The sequence below is a fragment of the Scophthalmus maximus genome, chromosome 2, assembly GCF_022379125.1.
Source record: "Scophthalmus maximus strain ysfricsl-2021 chromosome 2, ASM2237912v1, whole genome shotgun sequence".
NCBI lineage: Eukaryota > Metazoa > Chordata > Actinopteri > Pleuronectiformes > Scophthalmidae > Scophthalmus > Scophthalmus maximus.
The window spans coordinates 13,882,949-13,910,581 of record NC_061516.1 but is presented as its reverse complement, the minus strand read 5'-3'; the positions used below and the strand labels follow the sequence as shown (position 1 = coordinate 13,910,581).

At 43.1% G+C, this 27,633-nt stretch overlaps 4 protein-coding genes across 4 annotated transcripts; 2 read left to right on the top strand and 2 right to left on the bottom strand.

Moving 5' to 3' along the window:
* Positions 1–837: 837 nt before the first annotated feature.
* On the bottom strand, positions 838–8,552 carry LOC118301194. Its single transcript, XM_035626460.2, has 2 exons — positions 8,092–8,552; positions 838–5,118 (listed from the first exon to the last, which is right to left on the bottom strand). Exons 1-2 carry the CDS (start codon positions 8,098–8,100, stop codon positions 2,803–2,805), a joined length of 2,325 nt encoding a protein of 774 aa, XP_035482353.2. The 5' UTR covers positions 8,101–8,552; the 3' UTR covers positions 838–2,802.
* Positions 8,553–8,792: 240 nt separating this feature from the next.
* chmp1b (charged multivesicular body protein 1B) lies at positions 8,793–12,067 on the top strand. Its single transcript, XM_035626461.2, has 8 exons — positions 8,793–8,975; positions 10,042–10,139; positions 10,229–10,375; positions 10,474–10,542; positions 10,629–10,736; positions 10,821–10,864; positions 11,074–11,146; positions 11,430–12,067. The coding sequence occupies exons 1-8, from the start codon at positions 8,969–8,971 to the stop codon at positions 11,472–11,474; spliced, it is 591 nt and encodes a 196-aa protein (XP_035482354.1). The 5' UTR covers positions 8,793–8,968; the 3' UTR covers positions 11,475–12,067.
* A 1,913-nt stretch (positions 12,068–13,980) lies between these two features.
* On the top strand, positions 13,981–18,452 carry rraga (Ras-related GTP binding A). Its single transcript, XM_035624282.2, has 10 exons — positions 13,981–14,136; positions 14,469–14,588; positions 15,416–15,515; positions 15,603–15,669; positions 15,771–15,993; positions 16,799–16,894; positions 16,987–17,109; positions 17,228–17,319; positions 17,442–17,557; positions 17,668–18,452. The coding sequence occupies exons 2-10, from the start codon at positions 14,562–14,564 to the stop codon at positions 17,769–17,771; spliced, it is 948 nt and encodes a 315-aa protein (XP_035480175.1). The 5' UTR covers positions 13,981–14,136; positions 14,469–14,561; the 3' UTR covers positions 17,772–18,452.
* A 2,471-nt stretch (positions 18,453–20,923) lies between these two features.
* cnga2b (cyclic nucleotide gated channel subunit alpha 2b) lies at positions 20,924–25,139 on the bottom strand. Its single transcript, XM_035624263.2, has 6 exons — positions 24,934–25,139; positions 24,716–24,826; positions 24,157–24,330; positions 23,594–23,701; positions 23,363–23,469; positions 20,924–22,745 (listed from the first exon to the last, which is right to left on the bottom strand). Exons 1-6 carry the CDS (start codon positions 25,032–25,034, stop codon positions 21,283–21,285), a joined length of 2,064 nt encoding a protein of 687 aa, XP_035480156.1. The 5' UTR covers positions 25,035–25,139; the 3' UTR covers positions 20,924–21,282.
* Between the last annotated feature and the right edge of the window lie 2,494 nt (positions 25,140–27,633).

Sequence of the window (27,633 nt, the reverse complement as noted above, 5' to 3'; positions counted from 1 at the left end):
CCCTGACTGTAAATGTGTATGATGTGAATTCTGGTAATCTTACTTTGTTTGGATTGTCCAGTATAGATAATAACTAATTAAAATATGACGCCAGCAGTATTTACTGTCGAGGGTGCAGCAGTGTTCAGGTGCTCATTCTCTGGATGAGGGCAGGAAATATGGTGAGGCAAAACATTATGTTAACCAAATCCTTTTGCTACGTCAGTATTAAAAAAAATGGATAAAGTCTGTATGTACACTATGTATGAATGCAAGTGATTGGTGCTGCTGCTGCAGTGGTGGAATATCCAAGTATACTGCTGGCAAAGTGTGTATAATCCTTATTTATAACTTAGGAAATAAACACGCCAATCAACCATCACAGGACTGAAAACAGGCTGGTGTCTAAAGGAGAAGCTGAAACTTCTCGTTTTACCTGAGAACAGGATATCCATGAAAGTATCAGTATTGACGAGGACCAGCAGGTTTTGCAGTGAATTTTTTTGGTTCCTACTTAAATGCTTTAAACAACGGGCTTTTTACTGTACGTCTCATTTACCTGCTTTGTTTTGAGATAAGTATAAATTGTTGGAAAGCATGCAAAGAAAACAACTGGTAATTTAAACCAAAAAGAAAATCTGAGCAGTGTCTTATCATCTTAGGTCATGTTTGTGCAAAAAGAGAGATCCTATCAATCAATATTAATTCACATATTTTAAGTCTTTATCTCTGTCCACTGCCAAAGTGCCAGTAAAAAGTCCAGTCATATTTATATATATATATATATGCACGCCAAGACAAAATGGCAGCATAATGAAAATTAACAGTCTTCCTCAGACCAGCAACAGAAGACTCCAGACAAAGAGCGGGTGTGTTATTATTTTTTTATTATCACAATAACACAACAATCGGAGCAGCTACATATAACGAGAATATTTAAATATTTTTCTCCACTGGTGACACAAGTTCCTTGACGATGTACAACATACTCATAGATCTCAAGATAGAGAAGTCACGGGGAAGCTACGCGGCGCACTACTGCACACAGTGTTCCACACTAGATGTCTTCAGAATTTAACAGCCCACATATCCAGACTTGTGCTTAAATTCTTCTAAAATACACAATAACATGTACTGTAGCTAGAGTGCAAAAAGTGTTGGTTGCATTTTAAGACGCCTTGAGTAACTGAAATATACAGTAACAGTGCACACAATGACAGAACTGACATCCACTACAGCAAACAACAGTCACCATGTAAAACACACACTGAGAGAAAGACTGTTCAGCCTGGTGAAGATGCAAATGGCAACTTCGAGGGGGGAAAAAAAACAGGAGTTCAACATGCGTTCTGCATTTTTGTGAACATATTCAAAGTTTAAAACAGTCATGTTTTTCTACCAGGAGCCATCAGGAGGCAAATCCTAGTGTTTTTTTCTCTCATGAACAATATGCAGGCACTCTTCCAAAGGTCATAACTTCAAGCACTACGTCCATTACAATGCAAAAGTACGGGTAAACACGCTAAAACAATAACACCTGTCACTGAGTGGCCGCAACTCTGAGTTTGGATTATGAATATTAGGAAAAAAGAGGTCAGAAAAGAGCAAGGGGGTCTGTGGTGGAGGGGAAGAGTCCTTTATTGGGGGTTTTTGATCAAAATTTCTAAATTCTTTTTTTCCAGCTTTTTTTTTACATTAGATTACATGATCTATTTTTTATGTTCAGAGAAAACATTGAAGGTTCTGAAAACATATTTTTCTTAATCAGCATTTTATTTTGAGCGACAGTTGCTTAAATAAACAGATATTCATTTTTCAAGTCAAGTGCGATTTGCTATTTTCGTATGAGAGATTTTATATGTTTCTGTTTTGCTTGTTGTCTCCCTTGTTTGAAGTGGGCTGTGTGGTGTTGGAAAAGGGTGCTGTGAGGTATTTTTGTGCACCAATCAGGATTTAACAAACATCTAAATCAAAGTCTGTTAAAATTGGGGGGTGGGTTTCTTACAGTAAGTAAGTAAGTACAGTAAATTTCCAGTTAATAACAATAAATAAAGAGGATTTTTTCCAAACTGTAACTCTTACTGTTGCTTATTTTAGCACACATATTTGTGTTTAGAGAATTGTATATGTTTAGAGAATTACTTCCCATATGTTTTCACTGAACCTGCGTCTGTGGTTTCAGCCTTTGAAACGAGGTACTTACATTCACAAATACAAAAATTCACGGAAAAATACCACAGTTAATTTGGCTCATGACTGTCAGGTGCCCTATGTCTATACAGTGAATACACACAAGGTACAGCCACGTGCTCAACTTCACTCGACAGAGAATAATGATTCACGAAACAGCTACTTGGGCTTTTTAACCCCTTTGAAACGCTAATGATTTATCATTGTTCAAAACTTTATCCAAACTAAGATTTTTGTTGCTATCAGGTGTTTCATAGAATATGTTTTATATATGTTTGTCTTGTAGCCATGGAGAATGATCACATTGCAACGTTCTCTCCAACAGGAGAGTGTCCACTGCAGAGCCCGTCCACTGCGGAGCGTATACAGCCGCGAACAAAGTCCCTCCACTTCAAAGGAATCCTTTCTACAAGCTCTCTCTGGAAATTGGACTCTTAGCATTACCGTCCTTTTCAAAAGTCCTCATTTTGAAAGGGTGACATGCTTTGCCTCCAGACACATCAGGATCTTTCGTGCCATAAGCAGGAGGGATTTCAAAGTTGCCTGTTGCTGCTCAAACTTCCATTTGTGCCTCCGCTTGCAGAGCACCATGCTGAAAGCCTACAACGCCTCCCTGTGGGCATGTCACCGGGGCTACACCAGGCCAGTCTGCACGTGGACATGGAGAGGGTAGGGGTGATAGACGAGCGGGGGCTGGGCCTGGGTGATGAAGTAGCTGCTGTAGATCGGCTCCGTCATGTACGGAGCCGGCTGATAGAAGCAGGTGACGTTGGCCGTGTTGGGGATGGCGTTCTGCTCGCCCAGCACCCTCAGAGCCAGGACCGTGATCATGTTGAGCGTCTGTCTCCTCTCGTGTCCCATCAAACACACTGTGCTCTCGTCGATCACGCGTCGCAGGGTCATCAGGTAGTCGTACTTGCTCGTCTCCTCGCTGCCGATGAAGTGGCACTGCAGGTAGGCCTCGATCTTGCGCTGCTGCTCGCTCACGTCGGGAAAGTCGATGAAGAAGCGGGAGCACATGTATCGCTCCAAGGACTTGATCTCTGTCTCGCTGGCTGGCCTGAAGTTCCTCACGAGCAGGTCGCTGTATTTCAGCAGGCCCCCTCCACGGATCTCCTCTGGGTTGTGGGTGGCGATGAGGCGGCGGCGAAGGTGGTCAATCGCCTGCTCAAAGTCTCCGTACATGCACTCAGCTTCCACAGTGATGGTGGGCTGCCCTGCTGCCCCGGCCCATGAGCTTGACCCAGAGCTTCTTGGGACAATGTCTCTCAGCTCAGGTTTCTGCTCATCGACCCGAGGCCGTGTGGTGATGTCTGCTGCCCGTGTGTGGCTTTGAGTCTCTGAATCAGGGGGCTTTTGTGAGTGTTTTGGTTCAACAGTTTGTTCTCGAGTTTCATCTGAGCCACTCGCACCCTGAAGCGTACTGGCTGGACTGTATGTGGCTACAGTGAGTTCATCTTTACCCTCACAGTTCTCAGCCTCGGGGGCCGGGACGTTCAAGCAATGAACTTGAGCGCTATCCAGTAAAGGAGGCTTCGCCTTAAGGGGCTTGGGGAGTTCTATGGGTGGAAACAGCTGCGTTGTAAGATCTGACAAGTCAGTCAGTAGGGACCATTTTTCAGGCTTACTGATCATCTTCCGAGACATTTTTCTTTGTAACTTCGGAGAGGGGCAATAGTCCGGTACAACGTCCTGCGATGTGCTGCAGGTTTTCTTAGCTGGAGGAGGGAAGGAGAATTCCCGGTGTGAATCTGGGTCTGGGGTATTGTCAGTTTTGCAGGTCCCAGAGTCTACTTTGAACCGAGCACTTTCTTCACAATGGACTACTTCTTGTGGAGTTGACTTTTCTTTATGGGTAATAGACACTGGTTGAGAAGCTTGTGATTCACAGAGCTCCTCATTACCCTGTAGCTTTACACATGCATGGGTCACCAGCGGCTCCATGACTTCTGTACATAAAGTTTTAGGTGTTGAAACTAAAGGATAGTCACATTGAAACTGTCCTTTCTCTTCCCCGGTTTCTTCACAGAGCTCAAACACAATGTCCTCCTCTGAAACAACGTCCTGAAAGCCATCCACTTCCTCCGGCTGTAGGTTACTGCTCTCAGGTTCTAACACCTGCTGTGCCTCATGCTGTCCACCTCCGTGCTCAATCTTTGCACGTGGAAGCTCTCTCTCGAGCACAGCAACCACTTCATCCGGACATCGACCTTCCTGCCCGGTTGCCATTGCTGAGTCTTTGGCAATGCCCTCTTCAACATCTCGAAGAACGCATGCTTGCGCTTGCTCTTTGTTTTCATCCTCTCTGTCACCTTTAGCCAAATTCCCAGGTTTCGGTGCCAACTTTCCTCCTTGTTTCCTTTCAGTCTCCCAGTAGGACTCCAGCATACGATCTAATATTATCTGGAAGGAGTCTACACTGAACTCAAACTGTCTGCGAAGGGAACTAACAAACCGGAGCCCCACGGTTTTGGCTCTGTTATTAGAGAGCGAGATGAGGCTCCATCGGTCATGCTCATTGAAAACTTTCACCATTTTTTGCACGTAGGCCTCCTTCATGGTCAAGCAAGTAATTTTCCGTCTGTTTACTCCACAGGGGAGGAGGTCTCGGAGGCTGCCCAGCACCACATCCTTAATAACCTGGAAGTCCTCCTGTCTGGGCAGCTCCACTCCAAAAATGATGTCTAAGTCTCTGTAGCCCAGGCCGTTATTCCTCACCAGGACGTGGCTGGCGGTCGCACCATTAAGCCGTATATCTTTCACCTGGATGTCTCTTTCGACCAGCCGGTCCTTCACCACGCGAATGATGTCTTTTGCTCTCACCTGCAGTGTTGGGAAATTTCCTCGTCCGTGTATGGGGATTATCTCTGTCAAGACCTTATCCAGAGCTTGGACTTGCTCAAGGGTCAAGTTGTGAAACCTCTTCTCTGTTTGAAGCTCCATCGTTACCTGTGAAACAGAGGTATGACATATTTATCACACGACGGGTATCGTCTGCTATGGTTTTTCTTCAAGTAACACAAATCACAAGCTTTTCCCTTTAGTTTTTTTCCTGTGCAAGATGCCCTTTACAGAAAAATGTGTTTTTGACAATGACTGAGGTTTTTTCCCCCCCCCACTTATCTGTTTTCTTGAAGTCTTGTCCTTCGAAGACTTAGGATTTGCCCTTTGGTTTTCCTCAGCTCCCGAAAGTATCAAATATCCAAATGCATTTAAGCAACACGTCCCCCTTGTTCCTCTATAACTGTATTAAGCCCTTGGCTCTGACTTTGGGGGGGACCCACAGACTCCACCATGTTGTACCACCACGTATCTAAAGTAGCCCAGAACAAACAAACCAAACACAAGTTCTAGAGAGAGCCTCTCTGTATCCTGAAGGCCAAATATGGGAAGGTGTATTCATTTGAAACTTCACCATTAGATGTCACTAAATCCAACTAAGCATAAAGGGCAGCGCCATAACTCAAAGTGAGGTCTGAGGACTAGTGATTGACTGTTATTGCTGCCACTAGCGTCAAAGCATATGGCTAAGTCAGCTACATGACATAGTAAGGGCTCAAGCACAAGCCGTAATTCACGTTGATCTTGCAGAGAGAAAAATACCAACAAGCAACAAGTTTATATGCAACATGAAAATAAAATGATGCCGTCAAATTTCTCTAAAACAAATTCCAAATGAATATTCTACAGATCAATGCCAACTTGGCTGTCCTAATAATACATTTTATACTTTAATTTATATAATGCAGAGAAGAAAATTCACAAGGTGTGGCTAGTTGAGCTTTGAATAGGATGACCGTGCCTTCTTTGCAACTCCTCTCATAATGCTTTGTGAGTTTTCAAAGGAAGTATTTTGTTCTGACAGTGATACGAGACATTCTACTGGCACTGTGGAAAAACTTTTTTCGCGCATCATTCTACTTGTTGGTCACATGAGATAAACATTCAGCTGTCGCCATGTTGAATTTCCTCCATGATCGTGCACCCAGGTGACTCACCTGTGCGTCATTCACTGGCTGTCAGCTATAGAGACTACTTGGTTGAAAGATCTATGAAAGACAAGACTGACATGTCTGTTATGGCACCTGTACGTAAAAGCGGTCTTCTACTGTAATATGAGCAATGAAGCTTGTTATATATACACTTGACTGCATGACGTTTCCGATTCACAGCATGCAGCTGATTGATAATGTGTTCATTCTTGCTGTTGAAATGTGACAATGGGTTTGTAAGAGGGAGAAGAGAACATCATGTCCGCTGACTCACTCAGTCACTACTGAAGAAAATGTCTGATTTTTTTTTTTTTTTTGCTCGTAGGATCCGCATATACTCTCAGATATGTTGATGACACCAGCTGGGATGAGGGATCAGTTTGGGATCCTCAGGCTGTTTTTGAAAAATGAATGCTCATGTCACCCCCAAGCTCTTTCTAAAGCCTCTTTTTCCCCGCCTTTATACGTCAGCCAACATTAACCCATCATGCTGAACATTTCTATTAAGAATAGGAGGAATACATTTTGTCAATTTCACACTGGATCTTTCAGTTGAGACAACTAATTTAGAGAGAAGAACCTCAGAACCGAAAAGACCACAGACAGGAGCTGTAGTGTGCACCTGTACGTGCACACTTTATGAATTGGGAGGCGTAGCTACTTTTGTTTGCAATTGGCCGCTCCACCATAATCGGACGGAGAATTTTACTTCTCTCGTACAGTATCAAACTAACCATTTAATGAGAATATGTTGCCATAACAATACTCACATTTCTCCCCCCCAGACACATGTGAATTAGTTCAATTTCATTAAACTTGAAAGAAAATGTGAAGATGCACCCAACTCTCAGGACATCAGATCCATGCCTCTTTAAGCATCACTTATGATGATGATGATGATGATGATGATTTTTTATCATCACAATTATTATTAGGTAAAGTTAAAGGGGATTCCTGTTCCAGTTCCTTGTTTTATTTTAGCATTTGTACGTGTAGTTTGGTTGATGAAAGAAGATTGTTAAAAACATATCGTTTTTGTTAAAGGTTTATACTGTTAAATATGGTCACAGTGACAAAAGCTTCAGGTAAATACATCAAATAATATGTGATATGACCTTTGCCATGTTGGCTTTATTATTTAATACTGTTTTCAAAATGCTGTATGCAGCTGTAAACATCTGTTGAGTGCACAGTACGTGAACAGCCCCTTGCCTCCTGGGCCTGTCGGTGCTCGGCGGTCGTCATCATCATCGTCATCATCATCATCATCATCATCATCATCTTTGTGAATGCACTGAGTGGCAGTGGCTCGGGGCACGTGGGGAGCGTGGCCCACAGCAGCCTCTAGTGAATCTCACGGGTGAGATCAGCTCGGTCCTGCAGCAGCGCTGCTCCTCTGCCTCTTGGCTCCTTTATAGATAAGACTATATGAGTCATACAGCCACTGAATGAAGCATCACTCGCCGGCTTCTCCCTGGAGTATTACCCCGTGCGCAACAGAACGACCCCAAAATGCACCACTTTAATGTGAAGATACAGAAAATTACGCACTAGTATTATTCAGCCTATAGATAGACGTGACCTGGTTACATACATGTTGTGGGCGTTTTTTTTTTGATAGCTATAACCAGCAACATTTTTTTTCTTGCACAGGAAATTTGTTCTTTAATGTTTCAACACAGCCATATAGTCCTCTGAACTTAAAATGTGGCCACCAATTGGTTCAAAAATGAGCCCAGCATCTGTATTTCATTGTACATTTAATACATGGATGCAGCTCACAAGTTGACAGCCAGTCAATGAGCTGAGGTTTCGTCTCAAACTGTCTAATACGGTGAAAACACAATAAGGATGTTTTTTTCCCGCAGAGTGAGACACAATAATACAACAGTCGCGCAATTAAAAAAAAGAAAATACAATAAAATCTCACCTGGTTCATGTCCAGATATAAAGAGATGGAAAGTGAAGCCAGAGCAGCAGCAGCACGGGAACAGAAATGCTGAGTGAGATGCCCAACAGGTTTATCCGACCCCGTCGGAGAGGTGGATGCTGAAGTTACCGCGGACAGTTTCCCCTCAGCGCAGCCTGGACACTGTTGCCATGGCAATGAGGCGTCACGAAATTGACGGTAAATCACGACCTCTCAGTACGAGACGGCCACTCAAGTTTGAAACAAGAGAAGCACGAGTGTGCGCAGCCGGACAGTGTTCATGAAGTTGGACTTGTATTGGGGTGAGGAGGGGGGGCGGGGCACGGACGTTATGTCAAGCGGGACTACCGGCGTGCAACCGCACTGCCGAGGAGCTGATGCGGGGTGAACATCACATCAGGCCGGGTGAGTCATCCCCCTCTCCCCGCCGTGATCCACACCGTAAATCTAATCATCTATCAGCCGCGTTCACCGCCCACCACCGCATCCTCTCCCCCCGCCCCCCGGCTGTTTTCACCCCGACACAATTAACAATAACAACAACAACAACGGGTGAAGACGTCAAACGTGTCGTGTTGGATTATTAACGGCCAGTTTATTTTTGTTCCTCTTTTCATTCATATTTTACGAGGGGGGAGGGAGGGGAAGGAGCAGCTCCCCTCGTGACGTCGAATGGAACGCCACCTGGCACGTGACAATGACGTCGCCCGTATTTTGGTAAGACACCAGGAAGTGCGAGAGCAGGCGACGAGCCGAAACTACGAGAGCTCCGAAGTTTCACCGACAAGTATCTCACTGTTTAACCGTCGCGATCATCCGCGACGATTCGACCGAGCGACCGTTGGAAATCGCGAAGAGCCGCTTCAAGACGTCGAGCATGGAGAGTATCCTTTGAACGAGGAGGGCGATACTGAGAGAGCGACCGCGGGTTGTTTAGCGAGGAGGCTGGTGGTGAGGTTGATGTGTGTCAGACAGAAGAAACGTGGATAAATGTGTCACATATCCACCGAAGAATCAAAGTCACGTCTTAGCGAGTAAACTGTTCACTTCCTGGTCAGAAGTCGAGCGTCGTAGAAACAGGAGAGGAGCAGGATGAAGGCCTGCGAGGCGTCTCCCGGTGCTAATAGCTCAAAACAACACAACTCCTGACACCGAGTGGTTTACTGTGTCACCGTGTGGTCCGGGACACGGTCAGTACTCGGTAATGACGGAGAGAACTGATGTGCGTCAGTAATCTTTTCACGCGCGTCTTGGATTTCACACGGCGCCGTGAAGGTTTCACGACGCAGACACAGGTTGCGTTCAAGGGAAACTCCAATAAAAGCGGTTATCTAATCCTTGTCTGTCTGTGCCTGTCTACAAAGGTGAGGACACAGGATTTTTGAGGCCAGTACACAAATGAATAATTGGAAAATAACAATATATTGCACAATTGTATTATTTCCCCCACATGAACAACCACTTTGAAAGTGATTTATTTTGGGGAGGCACACTGAGCAGGACATTGTGAGTTGAGAAATCAAGCTCTCTGTGAAAAGCTTAACCCTAGTTTGCCACTTCAGTCCTGACATGTCGTGTTTCCTATCAGCTGACATTAACACTGATGCAGATATTTCAGCTTGTCAGATATTTTTTTTCGGTGTAGCTGCACTTTAAACCTGTTCAGGTAAGAAAGTGGAAATATAGACCCAAAGTTTGATGACTAACAAAGCAGGCAGCTGGACTATTGAATGCTCCAGTTTTTGTGTGCAGCAGATATTTTGAGGTAATGTGATTAGTTGCAAATGTGTAGGGATGCTTCTTTTACAAGGTAACTCTGATGAACAATGTGATAACAGGGCCCTTCTTTATCCAGCCTAACGCAACCCTACGTAACTGGCAGTGGGAAAACACAGAAGTGTTTTTGTTGTTTACGTTTGGACTTTGTTGTTCCTGAACGTCCCGCTTCAGAACACCTCTTCAATTTGAAGTTCGCTGCCAAAAACCTCGAGAGAAACGCCAAGAAATGTGACAAAGAGGAAAAGACGGAGAAGAACAAAGTCAAGAAAGTGAGTTCTACTTCTGAAGCCGTCGAGTCATCAAGGTAACACATGGATGAGAATTGTACTGAAGCATTTTATTTCTGTGTGGTCTCCAGGCCATCCAGAAGGGGAATATGGAAGTGGCGAGGATCCATGCAGAGAACGCCATCAGACAGAAGAACCAGTCTGTGAACTACCTCCGGATGAGCGCTCGGGTAGACGCGGTGGCAGCGAGGGTTCAAACTGCGTTGACGATGAATCAGGTAACGTTGAAAACAGACTCAATGGAACCAAAAATCAGTTCCAAGCTGAATAAAGTTTGTTTTTTTCATCATACTGGTTTGTGTTTTTTTTTCCACAGGTCACAAAATCTATGGCTGGAGTGGTGAAAGGCATGGATATGACTCTGAAGAGTATGAATTTGGAAAAGGTATTGTCATTTACACACAAAAATGATATTGTCCTTGTTTTTGTCTTTGAGGCATCAAACAATTAATCGAACTCCCTCTTATTCAGATTTCAGCACTCATGGACAAATTTGAACACCAGTTTGAAACTCTGGACGTCCAGACAGCCCAGATGGAGGACACCATGAGCAGCACGACAACACTCACCACACCACAGGTACACTTCGATTAAACAGAGTCAGCTCTGTTCTTAAGACAAACACAATCACTGTAGGTCTAATGCTTCTAACGTGTGTTTCAGAACCAAGTCGACTCGTTGCTGCATGAAATGGCCGATGAAGCAGGGTAACCTTTTCATCTTTTTTGTCCCAATGTTCCCTATGAAATGATATTAGACACACAGAGTACAGGCATAGATTTAAGTGTTAACACTGGTTGTTGTTTTTATTGAGGAATGTTTTGAATAGCATTATACAGTAGAGGGTGATCAAAGACACTTGTGTCTTCAGTCTAAAAAGTAAGTTTCTAAATGGTGGTGTGTTCGTCGTGTTTAGATTGGACCTGAACATGGAGCTGCCTCAGGGACAGACCGGCTCAGTGGGGACCAGCGTGGCCTCTGCAGAACAGGTACGCTTGCTTTTCACTTACTGTAAGTCACATTGGGCACAGTTAACCTCACTACTGCTACTGTACATGGACCTGATCACTTGTAAAAAGGTAAATGAAGGGTTTGTCATATATATTTAGTGAAAAAAGGTGAAAAAATTACAGTTAAGAGATTTAAACTGTATTTTAGAAATGCAGTGTTTGTCAAAAGCCCGACGAAACATTCTCCAAATAACCCCAGATTCTTCTCTGGTCATCATTTTCTTCCTCACTCATGCCGGTCTTTGCTCTCTCTTGTCCAAAGGATGAACTCTCTCAAAGGCTCGCCAAACTCAGAGATCAGATATAAAGGACGGCTGCGGGGGACTTCACTACCTGATTGTTATATTAAACAAACACTTTTTATCTACATCGTGTCTTCTCTCCTCTTTGCAGCTCATGTCTCTTAGTCACTGTATCATTGTTTTTTCTTTTTTGTTTCCTCCGATGATGGCCCTTATGTTTTCTTTGTTCATGATAGCCTCAGCAATTAGAGCTCACAGAACTGCATTGACGTCATTTTTAAATACGTATACTTAAGAGCTCCTTACATTAAGATAATTTGGTTCGCAGCAGTAACTACCCTGTAAATTATTTATAAGCCAATTCTATATACTTGTGGTTTATAAGCTTAAGCTGTTGGATGATGGGTTTCAGTTTTTGCATATATGCATTTTCTCTTCTTTCATCAGCGAGTGAAAGACCTCCCCCTCCCTTACTGGTGAATAGACATCTTGTGTTGATTTGTTGTATTTTATTTCTGACAGATATTTTAAGACTATGCTGGATGATCAACTCGTGTGTTTGTCTGGTCATCTTCAGTGTTTGATTCATTGTTTGGGTAGGGGTTGAATTTGGAGATTGCATACAGTGAATAAACAATAAAATTTTATAATACCTTAATGGCTTTGACTTTTCAATACATGCATGATCAGTGAGTCCACCTCTCTGCGGTCCGTAGTAAAACGTCCTTTATCGGGGGGAAATAAAATAAAAACCCACAACCTCACACACCATATATCCGGGGCTCTATGACATCTCAGAAATTGCAGTGTGTTTTTCTCTTGAAGTATGGGCACTTAAAACTGTTGGGGTGAACAGGGGGTGAAAGGTGTCGTTAGTCAACATCATCTATTTGCCAATATTTCTCAGAATAATGGCTGTATGAGTGTGTGTGTGTTCGTGTGCATAACCAATGGGGAATTTATGCCTTCTAACAAGTAATCATCCTCAGAGAACCAGAAATACTTAACAATCAGCATACAATACTCTGACCTTAAAGCCGATATTAAAAGTACGGTCAGTATAAAATATATCTCCTTGCTTTAGTGTGAGATTTTCAAATGCAGATTATTTCCTGAGCAGTGGCGTCTCTCATTCGCTCCTCTACCCAAAGGAGACAAGTGGTCCAAATTATTGGCTTGTCTCTCTTTCTCCATCTCTCCATCTCTGGCTGTGCCCTCTGTCTGTTGCTGCCGTGTCCCTCTTGGTTATTTTAGTTCCCTTCGAGGCGAGGTCCTCACTTCAAAAACAATCCCACTGCATGCAGATAAAAAAACAACATTTGAGCTCATCCATCGCTGTGGGCGTTAAAATGTGCATTTTTATGGATGAAAAACAAACAAACATATGACTACTCCTCGGATGAAGCATGTTTACCGAGAGGGATTTCATGGGCATTACCTGCAGGGAAAAGGTTATGATCTCTGGTTATCCAAGAGTTACATAGTTTTCAGAGCCTGAGCATTAATATGAAGACTTTCTGTGTATAACGACAGCCCTAAAAAAGGGAATAGATAAAGTAGGTGGAATCTTTGCGTTTTATGTCGACAGACTATAGGTCTAACAGCACATTTTATTTCTAAGATGAAGCCATTCTCTATACCACACCACCCAAACCGTACCATACTGTGTGCACACAATACTGTAAGTACAAGGTCTACAATTAGTGATGTGATTCTAAACTGATGTACTATTAACGTCTCATTCCATCAATTTATAACTGAATTATGGTCTCTGCCCTCTCGTGGTCACACTGAGGAACTACGACATACATGTCCTGCCCCTGACCAATGTGGAGATGACGGTTGTTGTACATGTCTTGGAATCATGACTGTTCACTTTCCCTCTGGTGGCCATTGTTAAGAACTGCAACACTATATTATTTGTGAATATTTAACAATACCAATTTGTGAATTGCATTAATGTGGCTATTCTGAATTATATAAATGTTCAACTATAGATATTCACCCAAGCCAATATGTTTTGCTTGTAAAACACTACAATACATGCAGGAAAAAGTCTGATTAAAAAATCAATATCATATTGAGTCACAATCTCACAATTATTGATCATATTTGAGTGACAAAGTCGTCTCCACCACTGACCCTCACCCTCTGGAACTTTCCCCTCATAGACATTTGAGGCTCCTGATCTAAAAAAAAACAACAACACAACAATGTGTAGTTGTTGAATACAACTACGCGTTGTGTTGTTTACTTCCCTGACTGCAGTACACTTGCAGTTTTTGAACGTTTAAAATCATGAAAGTCTAAATTTAAATTAATATGTACAAAAACTATTTAAACATTGAAGAGGAGGTTGAGTGCGAAAGCACAGGGGTTGTTTCTCCCCGTGCAATGTCTGCAAGGCATCTTTAACTCTCTGCTTCCAAAAGCGTTGAAATAGGAGACCTTCACCTTGTCGATGCTCCTACCCCAAACTTTATTTGTTTTTGTGTCCTGTTTCTAATAAAAACCATAGGCGTCCTTCGGGGGTGAACTACCGAGGAAGCCGTAAACCAAAATCGGGGGGGCAAAACCCATTTTCACATCATGTGACTTTGGCGTAAACAGGAAGCAGCTGATCTTGACTTCACTGTCTGCTCCCACCAACTACTGCGTTCCATAAAAAAAATAAAAAAAAACAAGTGAAGGAACACAGTCCACTGCTGTTTGAATAGAAGTTAATCCGTAAGTAGACGACACGCTGCTGAATTTGAACTCGGCTAGCTAGCCGTTTAGCTAACCTAACCTAATGTGTCTGTTCTGCTCTGTCTGTCGTGCTAGCTGGGTTAGCATTAGCTTAGGTGTTTATCCACGGAACAGAGAAAAGAGTTTGGTTAACACCAGTAAGATGGTAATATATTCATCTCTGTGTGTGTGCTAAGATAATAACAGTTTAAACACTTGGACTCGTCCTCAATTTGAGTGTTCACGACGTGTCACGTGTGTCTTCTGCCTCAGCGCTGCGAAGTGACAGCTAGGTGAAAATATTTGTGTGTGTGTTTGCTCCGCCGCCGCAGGAGAGAGGACGAGGAGAACCGCTGCAGGCACCGACCCAAGTCATCCGACCTGCGGCCAACAGAAACACTCGACAGCGTGTCCGCTGAGGGGGGATGTCAAGCACAGCCATGAAGAAAAAGGTGACTCTTTGTAACATCACAGTGTATCTACTCAACTGCTGTGCTTGAATGCACCTTTGAGGTGCTTGTGTGTATTTCCTGCATCTGACCAGTCCTTCAAATTTGACCCCAAAGAGATCCCAGAGGTTGTTGTCTTCCTCCCCACAAACATCTAAAATGTACATGTTGACACAAAGTATTTTTTTAGTTTATTGTTTTCTATCTGTTTTCATCAGATAGACATAACTCATGAGCCAAGGAGATCGCTTAACCTCACCAGCACTGCAGGGACTCACCTAAAGCACAACGTAGCTGTCATTCGTTTAATTCTCTAAATTAATTTCATAATATTCAACAGCCCGAGGAGGAGTTTACATAGTATAATAACAGACTGATTAGACACAAGTCAGTATTATTAAATGTGTCTGTGTTGTTTTTTTTGTCTTATCACTTAAATTTAAAAAAATAATTTAGTTAGAAGAAATGCATTTCTCTCCAAAAATTACATCCGTGAGACGGTATAGAATTATTTGAATAAAAATAATGTAGGAAGATAAAACAAGAGAAAAGAATTTGTCAAATATTTGACATGACAGGTAAGATGTTATGTAATGTACAAAACACAATCTTTTAATAAAATATGACACTTTGTTTTGGACAAAATTGTTTATAAATCAGATAAAAATAGATCGTGGAGAAAAAATCCTGGATCAAGATCTGGATTCCATGCAAAATGATAGTCTTTGATAAAATCTTCATTCATATCTGCCCATTACGTTTTGAGTAATTCTGCTAACAAACTAACTAACAGACAATATTTTCATATTGTGTAATTTTTGTGCTTTCAGGTGCTTTTGATGGGAAAAAGTGGGTCTGGAAAGACCAGTATGAGATCGATCATCTTTGCCAATTACATAGCTCGAGACACGCGCCGCCTCGGAGCTACAAGTAAGAGCACTCTAAAGGAAGTTGCTGTATGAAAAGGCAGGTTTGGGTCTTAAATATCATCTAAAAAAAATCTTCTGTTCAATGTAGTTGACGTGGAGCACTCCCATGTACGGTTCCTCGGCAATCTGGTTCTAAATCTGTGGGACTGCGGAGGGTAAAGAACAAATCTGTCTTGTTATTCATTCATCAAACTGTATTTGAGCTAATCTAAAAGCCCCCGTTCATCACGCTGCTCTGTGCTTCTCCACACATCAGCCAAGACACATTCATGGAGAACTATTTCACCAGCCAGAGGGACAACATCTTCAGAAACGTAGAGGTGCTTATTTACGTGTTCGACGTCGAGAGCCGTGAGCTGGAGAAAGACATGCATTACTACCAGTCCTGTCTGGAAGCCATCCTGCAGAACTCCCCCGACGCCAAAGTGTTCTGCCTCGTGCACAAGATGGACCTGGTGCAGGAAGACCAGAGAGATTTGGTGAGTCTGACCCGACATTTTGTACATCGTTCACCCGCGGTGCTGCTCTGCTGTCACATGCACAAAGTTTCCTCTCCCCGTCATGTCATGTTCACACTGTTCACCCTATGCAAATGAGCAGAAATAAATAAGACTGATTTGTCAGCTGCCTAAAACATAAAATGATGTTTTACCTTTTAGTGATATTTTATTTTAAAGTTAATCTCGGCTACATAGTAATAACTTCACAATTGAAGGATGAATATTAATTAGAGAGATAAATAAATTGCAACTAACGATTAATTTCATTATCGAGTAATCTGTTGACTATTTTCTCAATTAATTGATCAGTTTTATGGTCCATGTTTCCCAACCCCCAAGATGATGTTTTGTTTCGTCCACACACCAAAGATGTTTAGTTTCATGTCATAGAGGAGCAAAGAGCCCAGAAAATATTCACATTTAAAAGCTGAAATCATAGAAATGATTTTTACCCCCATAAAAACTACTTGAACCGATTAATCGATTATCAAAATAGTTGGTGATTAATTTAGTAGTCGATTACTAATTTACTCATCGATTAATCAATTAACTGTGGCACCTCTAGAGACAATAATTCTTCAGCTGACAGGGAGACATTTAACATTAATGTAATTAGATATTATTTAAAACATTTATTTCTAGACAAATCCCTGCAAAGTTGTTTTCATGCTTTCATATATTCATGTGTTTGGGATGTTGGGCTGCAGGAGAAAACATAAAAGCGAGTGGCTTTGCTCCCTCGGTATCCTGTGATCGGACTTAAACACATTCAATCTGTCTCCAGATCTTTAAGGAGCGTGAAGAAGATCTAAAGCGACTGTCCAGACCTTTGGCCTGCACCTGCTTCAGGACATCGATCTGGGACGAAACCCTGTATAAGGTTGTGAATCTGTCCGGGTTAAACATTGAATCTTGAAGCTGATAAAGTCGATAAGAGTCTAAAGAAACAGTTTTTTCCCCGTGTCTTTGCAGGCCTGGTCCAGCATAGTGTACCAGCTCATCCCAAACGTCCAGCAGCTGGAGACAAACCTGAGGAATTTTGCACAGATCATCGAGGCAGATGAAGTTCTTCTGTTCGAGAGAGCCACCTTCTTGGTAAGAAGAGCAACCGCTTTCTCTGGCATGACGGCGTCTGGGCGGAGACTCTGGATCTGCAAAGTCACCTCTTTGCTTGTTATTATGATGACATGGTGTTTTGTTTTTTTAAACGCAGGTGATCTCCCACTATCAGTGCAAAGAGCAGCGCGATGCTCACCGATTCGAGAAGATCAGTAACATTATTAAACAGTTCAAACTCAGCTGTAGGTAAGTTCACTGTGCAAAACACATCACCTCTAGTGTCCACATCACCTTCTGCATTTTTATGATGTTTCTGATTTAAAAAAAAATTAAATATATATATATATATTTTTTTTTTTTTACTCCAGTAAACTCGCAGCCTCTTTCCAAAGTATGGAAGTGAGGAACTCCAACTTTGCAGCCTTCATTGACGTCTTCACCTCTAACACATATGTCATGGTCATTATGTCGGACCCATCCATTCGTAAGTAGTAAAGACAGCCTTTCTCAGCCTTCAGTGTATAGTTATGAAACATAACAATAATCAGAAATATTATTGTAATTATTATAATCAATCATGTCTCCTTTTTCCAGCATCTGCAGCCACTCTCATCAACATCCGTAATGCTAGGAAACACTTTGAGAAGTTGGAGCGGGTGGACGGACCCAAGCACAGTCTGCACATGCGAATGCGCTGACCGGCGCGTTCGCCCCAGTGGATCTTCTCAGCCAATCAGTCCGCAGACCGCCGCCGGCGCGTCGTGGTCTTTCAGCTGCCCGGTACAAATGAGCAGCCCTGCACCATTGTCCTCTGTATCTTCACATTCAATCACAGTTATCACGGGAGAAATCACACTTTCTTTTTTGGTCTAATTTCTTTACAGTATCTTTGAACAGTGATGCAGTCTATTGAAATATGTCTTCTAACTTCACACATAAAAGAAAAATGGAATAGTTGTGTTAACTTTGGCTGTCACACTTTGATTTTTTCAAATTTGATTTTCAGATAATAGTTTGTGAGCTGTTTCATTTTGACATTACAAATATATATAGCTATATTCAGAAAAAAATGTCACACGTGATGTGTTTCTTTCTGCCTTTATATTTTGACAGTGCTTGGTCGACATTTATAAAAAACACTATCTGTGGTACAAACGGTTCCTCCAGAACGATTGGATGGACAAGACCAATTTCCTGAAGACAGTTTGGTTTAAGATCAAAAGATGAACATGAGTCCAGAGTTCAGCTCTTTTTTCTGTGTTTTTACATCTTCATGTGTAAACTAAGGACATTAAGGACCCCTTAATGTGACTGACGGCTGTTTCTTGGGGCCCAGGTAATGCCTTTTTGATTAAACATTAAATAGCTCTAAATGTTTACTTTTGGTTTTAGACTATTTGTTATCGGAAAAGGTGACAAAATTATTTAGACCTGGGAGCTGTCTATTAGAGAAATTCTATATATTTTGAAGCTGAGAAAAGAGAAAAAATTGATCTGAGCCAGTGCACCAACACTGACACTGTCAAAACAATTTAGAAAAATTTTGAAAAAGAGGAACTAGTGGTGTGCTGAGTAACGGACACCCGACAGGTTGGCTGAAAACAACAACAGCAGTAGACGATAGAAATGCGAGAGCCGTTAAGAGAAATACCCCCAAACAGCAGTCATTGATGAGATGAGCCACAAAAACTATGGAACACAAACGTATTAACCAAGATACACCAACCAAAGAGAGAGAAAAGGATCTGCTCAGAATCCAAAACATACAAGCTCCTTTTTTGGACTCGCTAATCTTTATTGAGGTCCACGAAAACACTTTGTTTGCCAGATTAGAGAAACGCATCCAACCCTAATCATCATGCAGCAAGTAATGACCCCAAAACACAACAAAGGACCTCATGAGGGGGAGGAAGTGGAAAGGTTCCAGACTGACCGAGTCGAAACACTGGAGTGTTGGAGCAAAATGTCACCTACTGCATGTAGTGCAGTGTTCATGTTGTTCCAGGCACACGGCCCTTTGACACGCTGCACCCGGCTGTCCTGCACACATGACATATGGTGGCTAAAGTTCGGTGTGGTAGGGGGTTGGAGCCTGGGGGGGGGGGGGGGGGGTGCAGCACCTGTTGGGCGAGCTGAATGGAGTTGAATTTTAACTTCTTGTGTTGGTAAAAAATGAATTGACACTCCCAAGCTACTGAAAAAGTATTTGTCTATAACATCATGTCTTAGCAACAATGAAGGTTTTAAACAGTTTAAGATATTTATTGAGAGAAACACCCATTCACTCAGCCTATCAGCCTCATCAGGACTGATGATGGTGTGGGGTCGGTTCAATAACTGACAGTTCGACAGTTTTCATCAGATTCTGTTTTAAATGTCACCAAACTCTAATCCCTACATGGCGTCCTGACTCAATTGACTAAACCCTCTCCTCTTAACATAAAGAATCCGTCTCCGACATCGTACAAACCCATGTTGAATCTAACATTGTTTTTGAAAAAGTCAGACAATATCACAGTGCTGTGATTAGTTGATTCTTAGTTTATATAAAAACTGATTTTTATCGAAGAAACGCTTGAGCCCAGGCAGCCACGACACATATTTTATATAATTAAGGTGATTTCTGTGAGTTGTGGTCCAAAAGTTGTCGAGGCATCTTGTTTTAAACTGGGACAATATTGGTTGTTGAGTTGTGAAGAATTTTGGAAGTCTGATTACAGAAAAACATGGTTTTGACCACACTTCAATAATAGTTGCATTCCATTTTAGTTGCCCCTCTATTCAGTGACCATCGTTGAAGCATTACATGATGCGTAACAATGGTGTGTTATGTGTTATCTAGAAATCTTAAAAAAACATTCAAATAATCAAATTGAGCCCATATATAGACATCTTTTCATTCGTAAATAACTATTGTTAACTGGGAACATCTCATGTGAAGGTTAAATATAGGCCAAGGTTGGGGTCATTCATGAGCTGCTGACAAAACACGTTTTAATGTTTCTGCCATTTGTTTCTAATGTGGAAAAAAAGATTGAACCTATGTGCATGTGGTTGAAACCAGCCCACAGCAGGTAACGAGATCTACACCACATCCCACCCACTCCTCCAGAGGCTGCGGGGGGGGGGACGCACTCATTACCTCCTGCCTCCTCATTTCAACCAGCTCTGCCGCAGACGCATTGTTCCGACTGCGCTTATCGTCTCTGCTCATGTGGCTGACTTGCATCCTGGAATGTAGAGGCTGAATTAGTGGAAAATCCCCAGTCCCTCAATTAAGAGAGGGACGTGTGTGTGTGTGTGTGTGTGTGTGTGTGTGTGTGTGTGTGTGTGTGTGTGTGTGTGTGTGTGTGTGTGTGTGTATGTGTGTGTGTGTGTTATAGAAATGAGAACAACTACATGCAAAAACACACAAAAGTAGCTCAGTCATTTTGACATAAGTGACTTTTAAAGCAAATAAAAATTACAGCTCATTTGCGGCACAGCTGGTAAACACTGTGTGAGTCACTTTAGGCGAGAGCAAAAAGTAACTTTCCCGAAGAAAATGTCGAACGTTTGTTATGATAATCATCGTGTTCGGATTTAACCTGGAATATGAAGACGCTGGAAAACAATTGTGTTTGTGTATGTGAACCCAGCAAATCACCTTCTACCACCTCTCCTTGGACTTTTTTCCCGGGAGGGGGGCACCAAGAGACGAGGTGTGCAGGGGCCAGTGCACATAACACTTCAAGAGAACCGAGTCCCTCTGCTGATGTAATAAAGCACAAGGTGTTTACGAGTGACTGGCAAACTATAATAACCAGTTGTTTGCAGTTCTTTTAATCTGAAACCATCCCTTTGTTTAAAAAAAAACCAAGAAGACATTTTAACTTAATATGCTGACTTTATATTTTCTCATCAGACATGTTTTCTCCATGCTGTAATTTGGTATCTCCTGGGAAGTGACTAAAGCTGACATTTAAACACATTCAACTCACTGGGTTTTGGCAAAATCAAGAACTCAAAAACTGTTTGGGTGTGGCCATGTTGTCAGCTTTCTTTTCATGTTTATTGACATGTGGTCATCTCTTTACACTCCATTTAACTGATGGAACATTCGCACAGTGGCTGTAAAGTCCAGGGGTGAGGTTTCTGCTGTACTCTTAATGAGTCTGAGTCAAGTATCTCAGAAAGTCTCTATTCTCCTAAACGACACAGTTAATGTTTTCATGTCGTGCTCTTCTTGTCCTCTATCTGCACATTATTCTGACATGGAGACACGGGCTCTGCTTCACTGGACGTCTCTGCATGTGTGCCGGTGTCCTGGTTCGCATCCGCGCCGCAGTCCATTTGATATGGCTGCCGCTCCAGGAGAGTGATCCGCTGCTTCAGCCGTTGCTGAGTGTGCGTGTACTCGCTGAGTAAACGGGAAAAGCGAGTCTGGAGGCTGTCCAGGGACGACTCCAGCCTCTCCACCTTCTCCTCCGTGTCCTCTTTCTGCAGCCCTCCGCTCTCCACGTTCTCATCCAACAGGCCCTCCTTCATCAGGATCTCCCGGCCCCTTTCCTCCAGCACGGTCTTGGCGTCCGGATACTCGGTCACTGCCTCCATCAAGTCATCCTTGGAGAGGCAGAAGAGGTCAGAGTAACCCAAGCTGCGGATGTTGGCTGTCCGTCGATTTCCCATTTTGCTACCTTTTATGTTCAGAATGCTGATTTCGCCAAAGCAGCTGCCAGCGGTGAGGAGAGCGTACTGTGTAACCCCGTCGTCGGCCACCACAGCCAGCTTCCCCTCCTTGATGATATACATCTCCTTACCTATGTCCCCCTTTCTGCAGATGTAGTCTCCTGGACTGAAGACCTGCGGTCGTAGTTTGAGCACCAGCTCAACCAGCAGTCCTGCCTCACAGTCCTGAAAGATGCGCACTTTCTTCAGGGTCTCCAGGTGCACATTGATGGCGATCTCAGCCCGCAGCTTGTTTGGCAAGTTCTTTAGCACCTCCTGCTCGTCCACGGCTTTCTTGTTGATCCACAGGTAGTCGAACCATTTAATGACGCGCGTCTCCAGTTCTTTGCTGACTTTACGGAAGTGCATGTAGTGCTTGATGGCGTCGATCCGCGCTTGAAACTCAGCACGGGTGGCATTCATGTTGGCAATCATAGAGCCAACGTTTCCCACGATCGTGGCAAAGATCAGCACCCCGACAAGAAAGTCGAAGACCACAAACAGGTACTCTTCATCTCGCACAGGTGCAGGCATCTCCCCGATGGTGGTAAGAGTCAGCGTCGACCAGTACAGACAGTAGACGTAACTCCGCGTCAGGGAGGAAAACTCTGGTTTGGAGTTGTTGGGGAACACCCAAGTGTCCGAGCCGAATCCCAAAGACTTGGATATGGCGTAGTAGATGCAGGCATTCCAGTGAATGATGACCAGGATGTACAGCACCAGGTTGCAGATACGGAAGATGTTGGGGTAGTTGGTGCGCGTCTCGGTGCGGTCAAAGAATTCAAACATGCGGGGGAAGCGCAGCAGGCGGTTGAACCTGAGCTGGGGTGTGTTGATGCCGGTGGAGATGTACGCCAGGTCGGTGGGCAGGATGGACACCACATCCAGCTTGAACTGCAGCGTTCGGACGTAGCTGTCCCTCAGCTTGGCGTGGTCCTTCACCAGCAGGCCTTGTTCCAAGAACCCTGCGAAAAAGATCAACGGAGCTCAGTCAGTTGGGCAGTGATGCCTCATCTCAGCTCACTGTTGCGTTGTATCTCTGAAAGCAGAACTGCTGAGGAAATTAACTCAAAGCTGAATCCCAGTTTTTATAGTGACAATGGATTCATCTTAAATATGAAATGCGTGACTTGTAGTGACAGAGATCGGTCCCCATGCTCTCCAAGGAGCATTTTAGCTTCTTTGAGCTCGTTGTTTTAGTTTACAGTCCTGCAGCTTTACTGTGTGGTTCAAAGTCACTGCACTCGTTTACTCTGCACCTGATATCAGCGCAATATGGAGTGTAAGGAAACCAAAAATGAATAAAAGGAGAATGATTATTTGACAATTAGTTGTCATGTGGCCGAAAAAGCGCATTTTAAAATGTATGCTGTTTCTCTGTGCCTGCTACGATTTGATAAATGGCAGTGTGATGTTTAATATTTCTTCTGCTTTTTGATTTGCTTTTCTGAAATGATCCGCCTCACCCAATCGACGTCACATATTTAATGACTTGGAGTGTTAAGTTTAGTAGCATTTCAAATGTCACCATCAACAGATAGCAAGGTATACCATCAAACCGCTGCATTTTCAAAATTGTTACCTGTGCGTAGTCGGACACAAGTGTCCATGATGTACACGGTGTCAGAGAGGTAGTCCAACACCAGCCAGCAGATGTAATTCCTCACCTGTAACTCATCATAGCATGCCCTATGGATAACAAAAAAAGAAAATGATTGTACAGTGTACGGTCCATCCACTCACTGTATCCGTCCCTGGTTTTGTGGAGGCTGCAGGGCCCACACACTGGGGACGACGACTGTGGTGTTCTTACCTTGCAACAACGAGGAACCAGTTGTACAGCACCGCTATGGCGATAACAAATAACCAGCGGTAGTAGGCGTTATCGGACGGGGACACCACAAACAAATCCCACTTTTTTCTGGAAGCATGGAGAGAGATTGCAGATCATACACTCCGTCGCAGCTGTGGCTTATGTTTCTGCAACATAGTACCTATTGCTGCGAAGGTATCGGGGGGAAAAATAAGCAGCTGCAAGATGCAATAAGTCTGCAATAAGCACTATTATTTAAACAGTTCTGTGCTTATCTTCAAGGCTTTTGGGTGTTGTGTTGCATTGTACTATACTGGAAGGTTTCATTTTGTTCAACTTCTTTTCCTGATGTAGTGAAGTAAAAAGCCCCTTACAATAATGAATTACGATGACATACAAGGCAACATAAACTGAGTTGAACGAAATATATATATATACGTTTCACAAATGTAATATTATCAGTGTTTGGGTTTCTCTGTTTTTCTGGTTGTTCAGGGGTAATTTTCAGTATGTAGTGTTCATCAGTGTTCACAGTAGTGGTGCAGGGTGGCAGGTGGACACACTTAAAGATGCCTTTGGCGCTGGTGCCGTTGGCATCTGGCTGTGTGTTGCTGATGCGGCTGGGAGCCGTCCTCAGCTCAGGGCCACGGAAGCGCTCCAGGAAGGAGTCTGGCCGCTCCTCCTCCAGCAGACTCCTGTGTGCCCATTCCCTCAGCCTCACCACCAGGCTGACCAGTCTGACGCACACACACACACACACACACAGTTCGATTCAATTTTATTTGTACAGCACCAAATCACAACATACATTATCTCAAGGCACTTTTTCATAGTGAGGTCGAGACCCTTACAATATTACACAGATGTGCTGGTATAGAATATGTTTAATACTCCTCCAATAAGACTATTTCTATAAACAAATAAAGAAAACAAAGCATGAGTATTTCGTTCTAAAAAACCTTCTCAAACTCTCTAGAATCACAACTGATCTCTTTGGTTAAAGGCTAGATCGCATTGTGTCAAGAAATTGAGAAACAAGCCCATTAAAGTGGCTCGAGAAGTTTTGCACAATGACAGACTTAAGACGGGAAAAATGTTTTCTCTGTTTTTTTATGTTTTTACCTTGAGACGGCTCCAATCCTTTGAAAGGAATTCCTGGAATTGCCTCCGTGGGGGTCGAGAGCGGCGACTCTCTGCAGCTCTGAGGATGTGTCATCACAGACAGATGGCACCCTGGGAAAAGACCAACCGCGGACAACACACGTGTGACTTCACTCCTCTTGAACAAACCTCCGAGACAAGCACAATCACAAACCACATGATCAAAACTGTCTCATCACCTGCTGAAAATGCTCTCAGCTCTCCCGATCTCCTCCTCCAGGGGGGTCTTCACCGACAGGTTGTGGGGCGACCGGTCTCTCTCTGCCGCCTGGCCCGTCATCTTCAGATCTGACAGTGTGTACAAACGCTCACATTAAAGCCGTGTGTACTGCCGCAGCCGTCGGTTCATTGTGCCTGAACGCGTTGAGCATCTCTTTGCGGTTGACTCTTCACGCAGTGTGGCAGGAGAGGGAAGTGTTTGTAGTTCAGAGCCTCAGTGTTTACAGTGTGTATGACAGATTATAGTCAGGGGACAGGGGGACAACTGGGACAGTCTGCCACGGTCCCTTAACTGGCCCATCACACAGCGGGTGGTTGCTGCGGTGACTGAGGCAGCTGCAGGACAAGCTCGGCCCAGCGACATGTACTGTAACGCTGCATTACTTGAAATACAAATTTTGAAGTGGTGGAAGTTCAACCAGAATCCTTTTCCAACCACAATGAGTAGCAGCGCCCCTGAGCCCGACCCATCCCGACCCATCCCAAGCCTCAAAACTATGAGGGCAGTGACATAACTCAACCCATTGCCGCGCAGACAGGTGACGAGGTGCTTAGACGACTGTTACCATTGTATGACTAATTGGTGGATCATTAACAAAAACACACACACACACACACACACACACACACACACACACACACAGTGGCCCTGAAGCTCTGTGGCTCAGTGAGCCAATCAGCTGCTCTCCCTCAGGACCCACATCACTTTGGAAACCAGGATGTATGCGTGCTGTAAGTGCTTGCTAGCGAAGAAAAGAAAAAATTGAGGCTGCGAAAACGGGTAATTCACAATTAAATTCCTTTAAATTAACTATTTATTACTGTAAGTGTGGACTGAAAAAGCTGTTTGACTTTTATTTTTGCTATACTTCATTTCGTGGGTCCACATTCTTCCTTTTTTAAAGAGTCCTTGAAATATCATTGTAAGAAATTGCAAAAAATTATGATTATTACAGTTAATGGCTTAATGTCAATGAGAATTAAGTGGTCAATGAACAAATACTTAATTAATATTCATGTGCTATTAGTTTGAATACTGAGATCTTCTTTCAGGGAAATTCCTTTCCCCCATGATAAAAAACACATTGCAGTTATTTCCAATTTCAAATTGAAGTTTAAAATGTTATTTTTATTCCAGTAACATTACAAAGATGACTTTTACTTTATAGTTATAAATAAAAACTAATTTGATTAATGTAATAGATGTTAAGAAGAAACTTCTTTTGTTTCACTTGCAACAAAAAAATCAAATCATACTTAGTTTTATATACTTAAGAGCAATGACTAATTCAGATTATACAAAAAAATCTATACAAAACGTTTATTCCTTTTAATTGAATTGTATTCTGTACAAAAGAGGTAAATGTTGAATCAAATTGTACAAAAAAGATAAAAGAAAATCACAGATCTCAAATACAGTATCTTCACTCGTACCTTTAATTTCCTCTGGTTGTGTTCATATGAACTCCTCAGGGCGACTTCGCTCCACAGACGCAGAGCAGCTCTCTCCCGGCCGATCCATCCTCAGTCTCCACAGTGGACCTTATGAGAATTTCAATAAAAATCTAACTGCATCCAAGTCCTGCACTCTTGCAAAATTTCCTCTGAGCCTCCTCCTGAATGAAAGTGTGTCGTCCCCCCCCCCCCCCCCCCCCCCAGCTGCGCAGACACCTGGTCCACCTGATCCTGGAGTGGGCCGAGCTGGTGCAGGGGGCCAGGCAGGATGGAGAGGTCTTTGAGCAGTTGAGAGCCCAGATGTCTGCTTCAGACTGAGGAGTCTTCTGGGACAAGCCTCTGACTCTGTCTCTGAGAGAGAGAGAGAGAGAGAGAGAGAGAGAGAGAGAGAGAGGTGAGACAGCACAAAGTTCAACAGGTTCACCACGTTCAGCTTTCTTTCTTTATCTTTATATAAACCCTGTGTCTATAAATTCTGCATTTTGTTTAGCCTTGTATAATGTTGTATATCAGGATATTTACCTGACATTTCCTTTAAAAGGTGCAATGAACTCTATCTGCAACCATATTTACTTTTCAGATTAGATGTTTTAGGCTCAAAAGAAGTGAAATTATTCAATATTTCATAAATGTCTTCTTTCCTGCCCTGTCAATCATCTCACAGACCTCTGGAAGGGGAAAACCACTGTCATACTGTGAACGACATTTTTAGACCTACATTTTCAGTAGGATCTGAACACACTGTTTGCTTTATACTTTCTGTAACATTATATTATTTCCTTAGTCGTAAATAACTGAATTGTTGTGGTGTTCACCACCAGAAATGTAATCATTCTTCTATCCCTAAGGAGATTATTTCCAGTTTCGAGATGAGACTTGGAAACGTGCTCTGATCTGTCTCTCCCTCTCTCTCCTGATGAAGCATCACTTGTTTCGGGGAACCGTTTGACTGGTCTCCCATCTCTTTGTGACTTGACGCTCTCTTTGCGAATCTTTTATATAGTTTTAAAAAAATTTTTTTTACCAAACACTCTCTGATGCAAATGGAGCTTGAGGACCCAGATAATGGTGGCCCCAGGAGGTGGCCTCCTCCTCCTCCTCATCCTCCTCCTCATCCATCCCGCTGTCCGTCAGAGCCTGGCAGCTTTCAGCTTTAATCAGATTCCTGGAAATCTGGAGGACTGGAGGCTTGATGAGCGACTCTT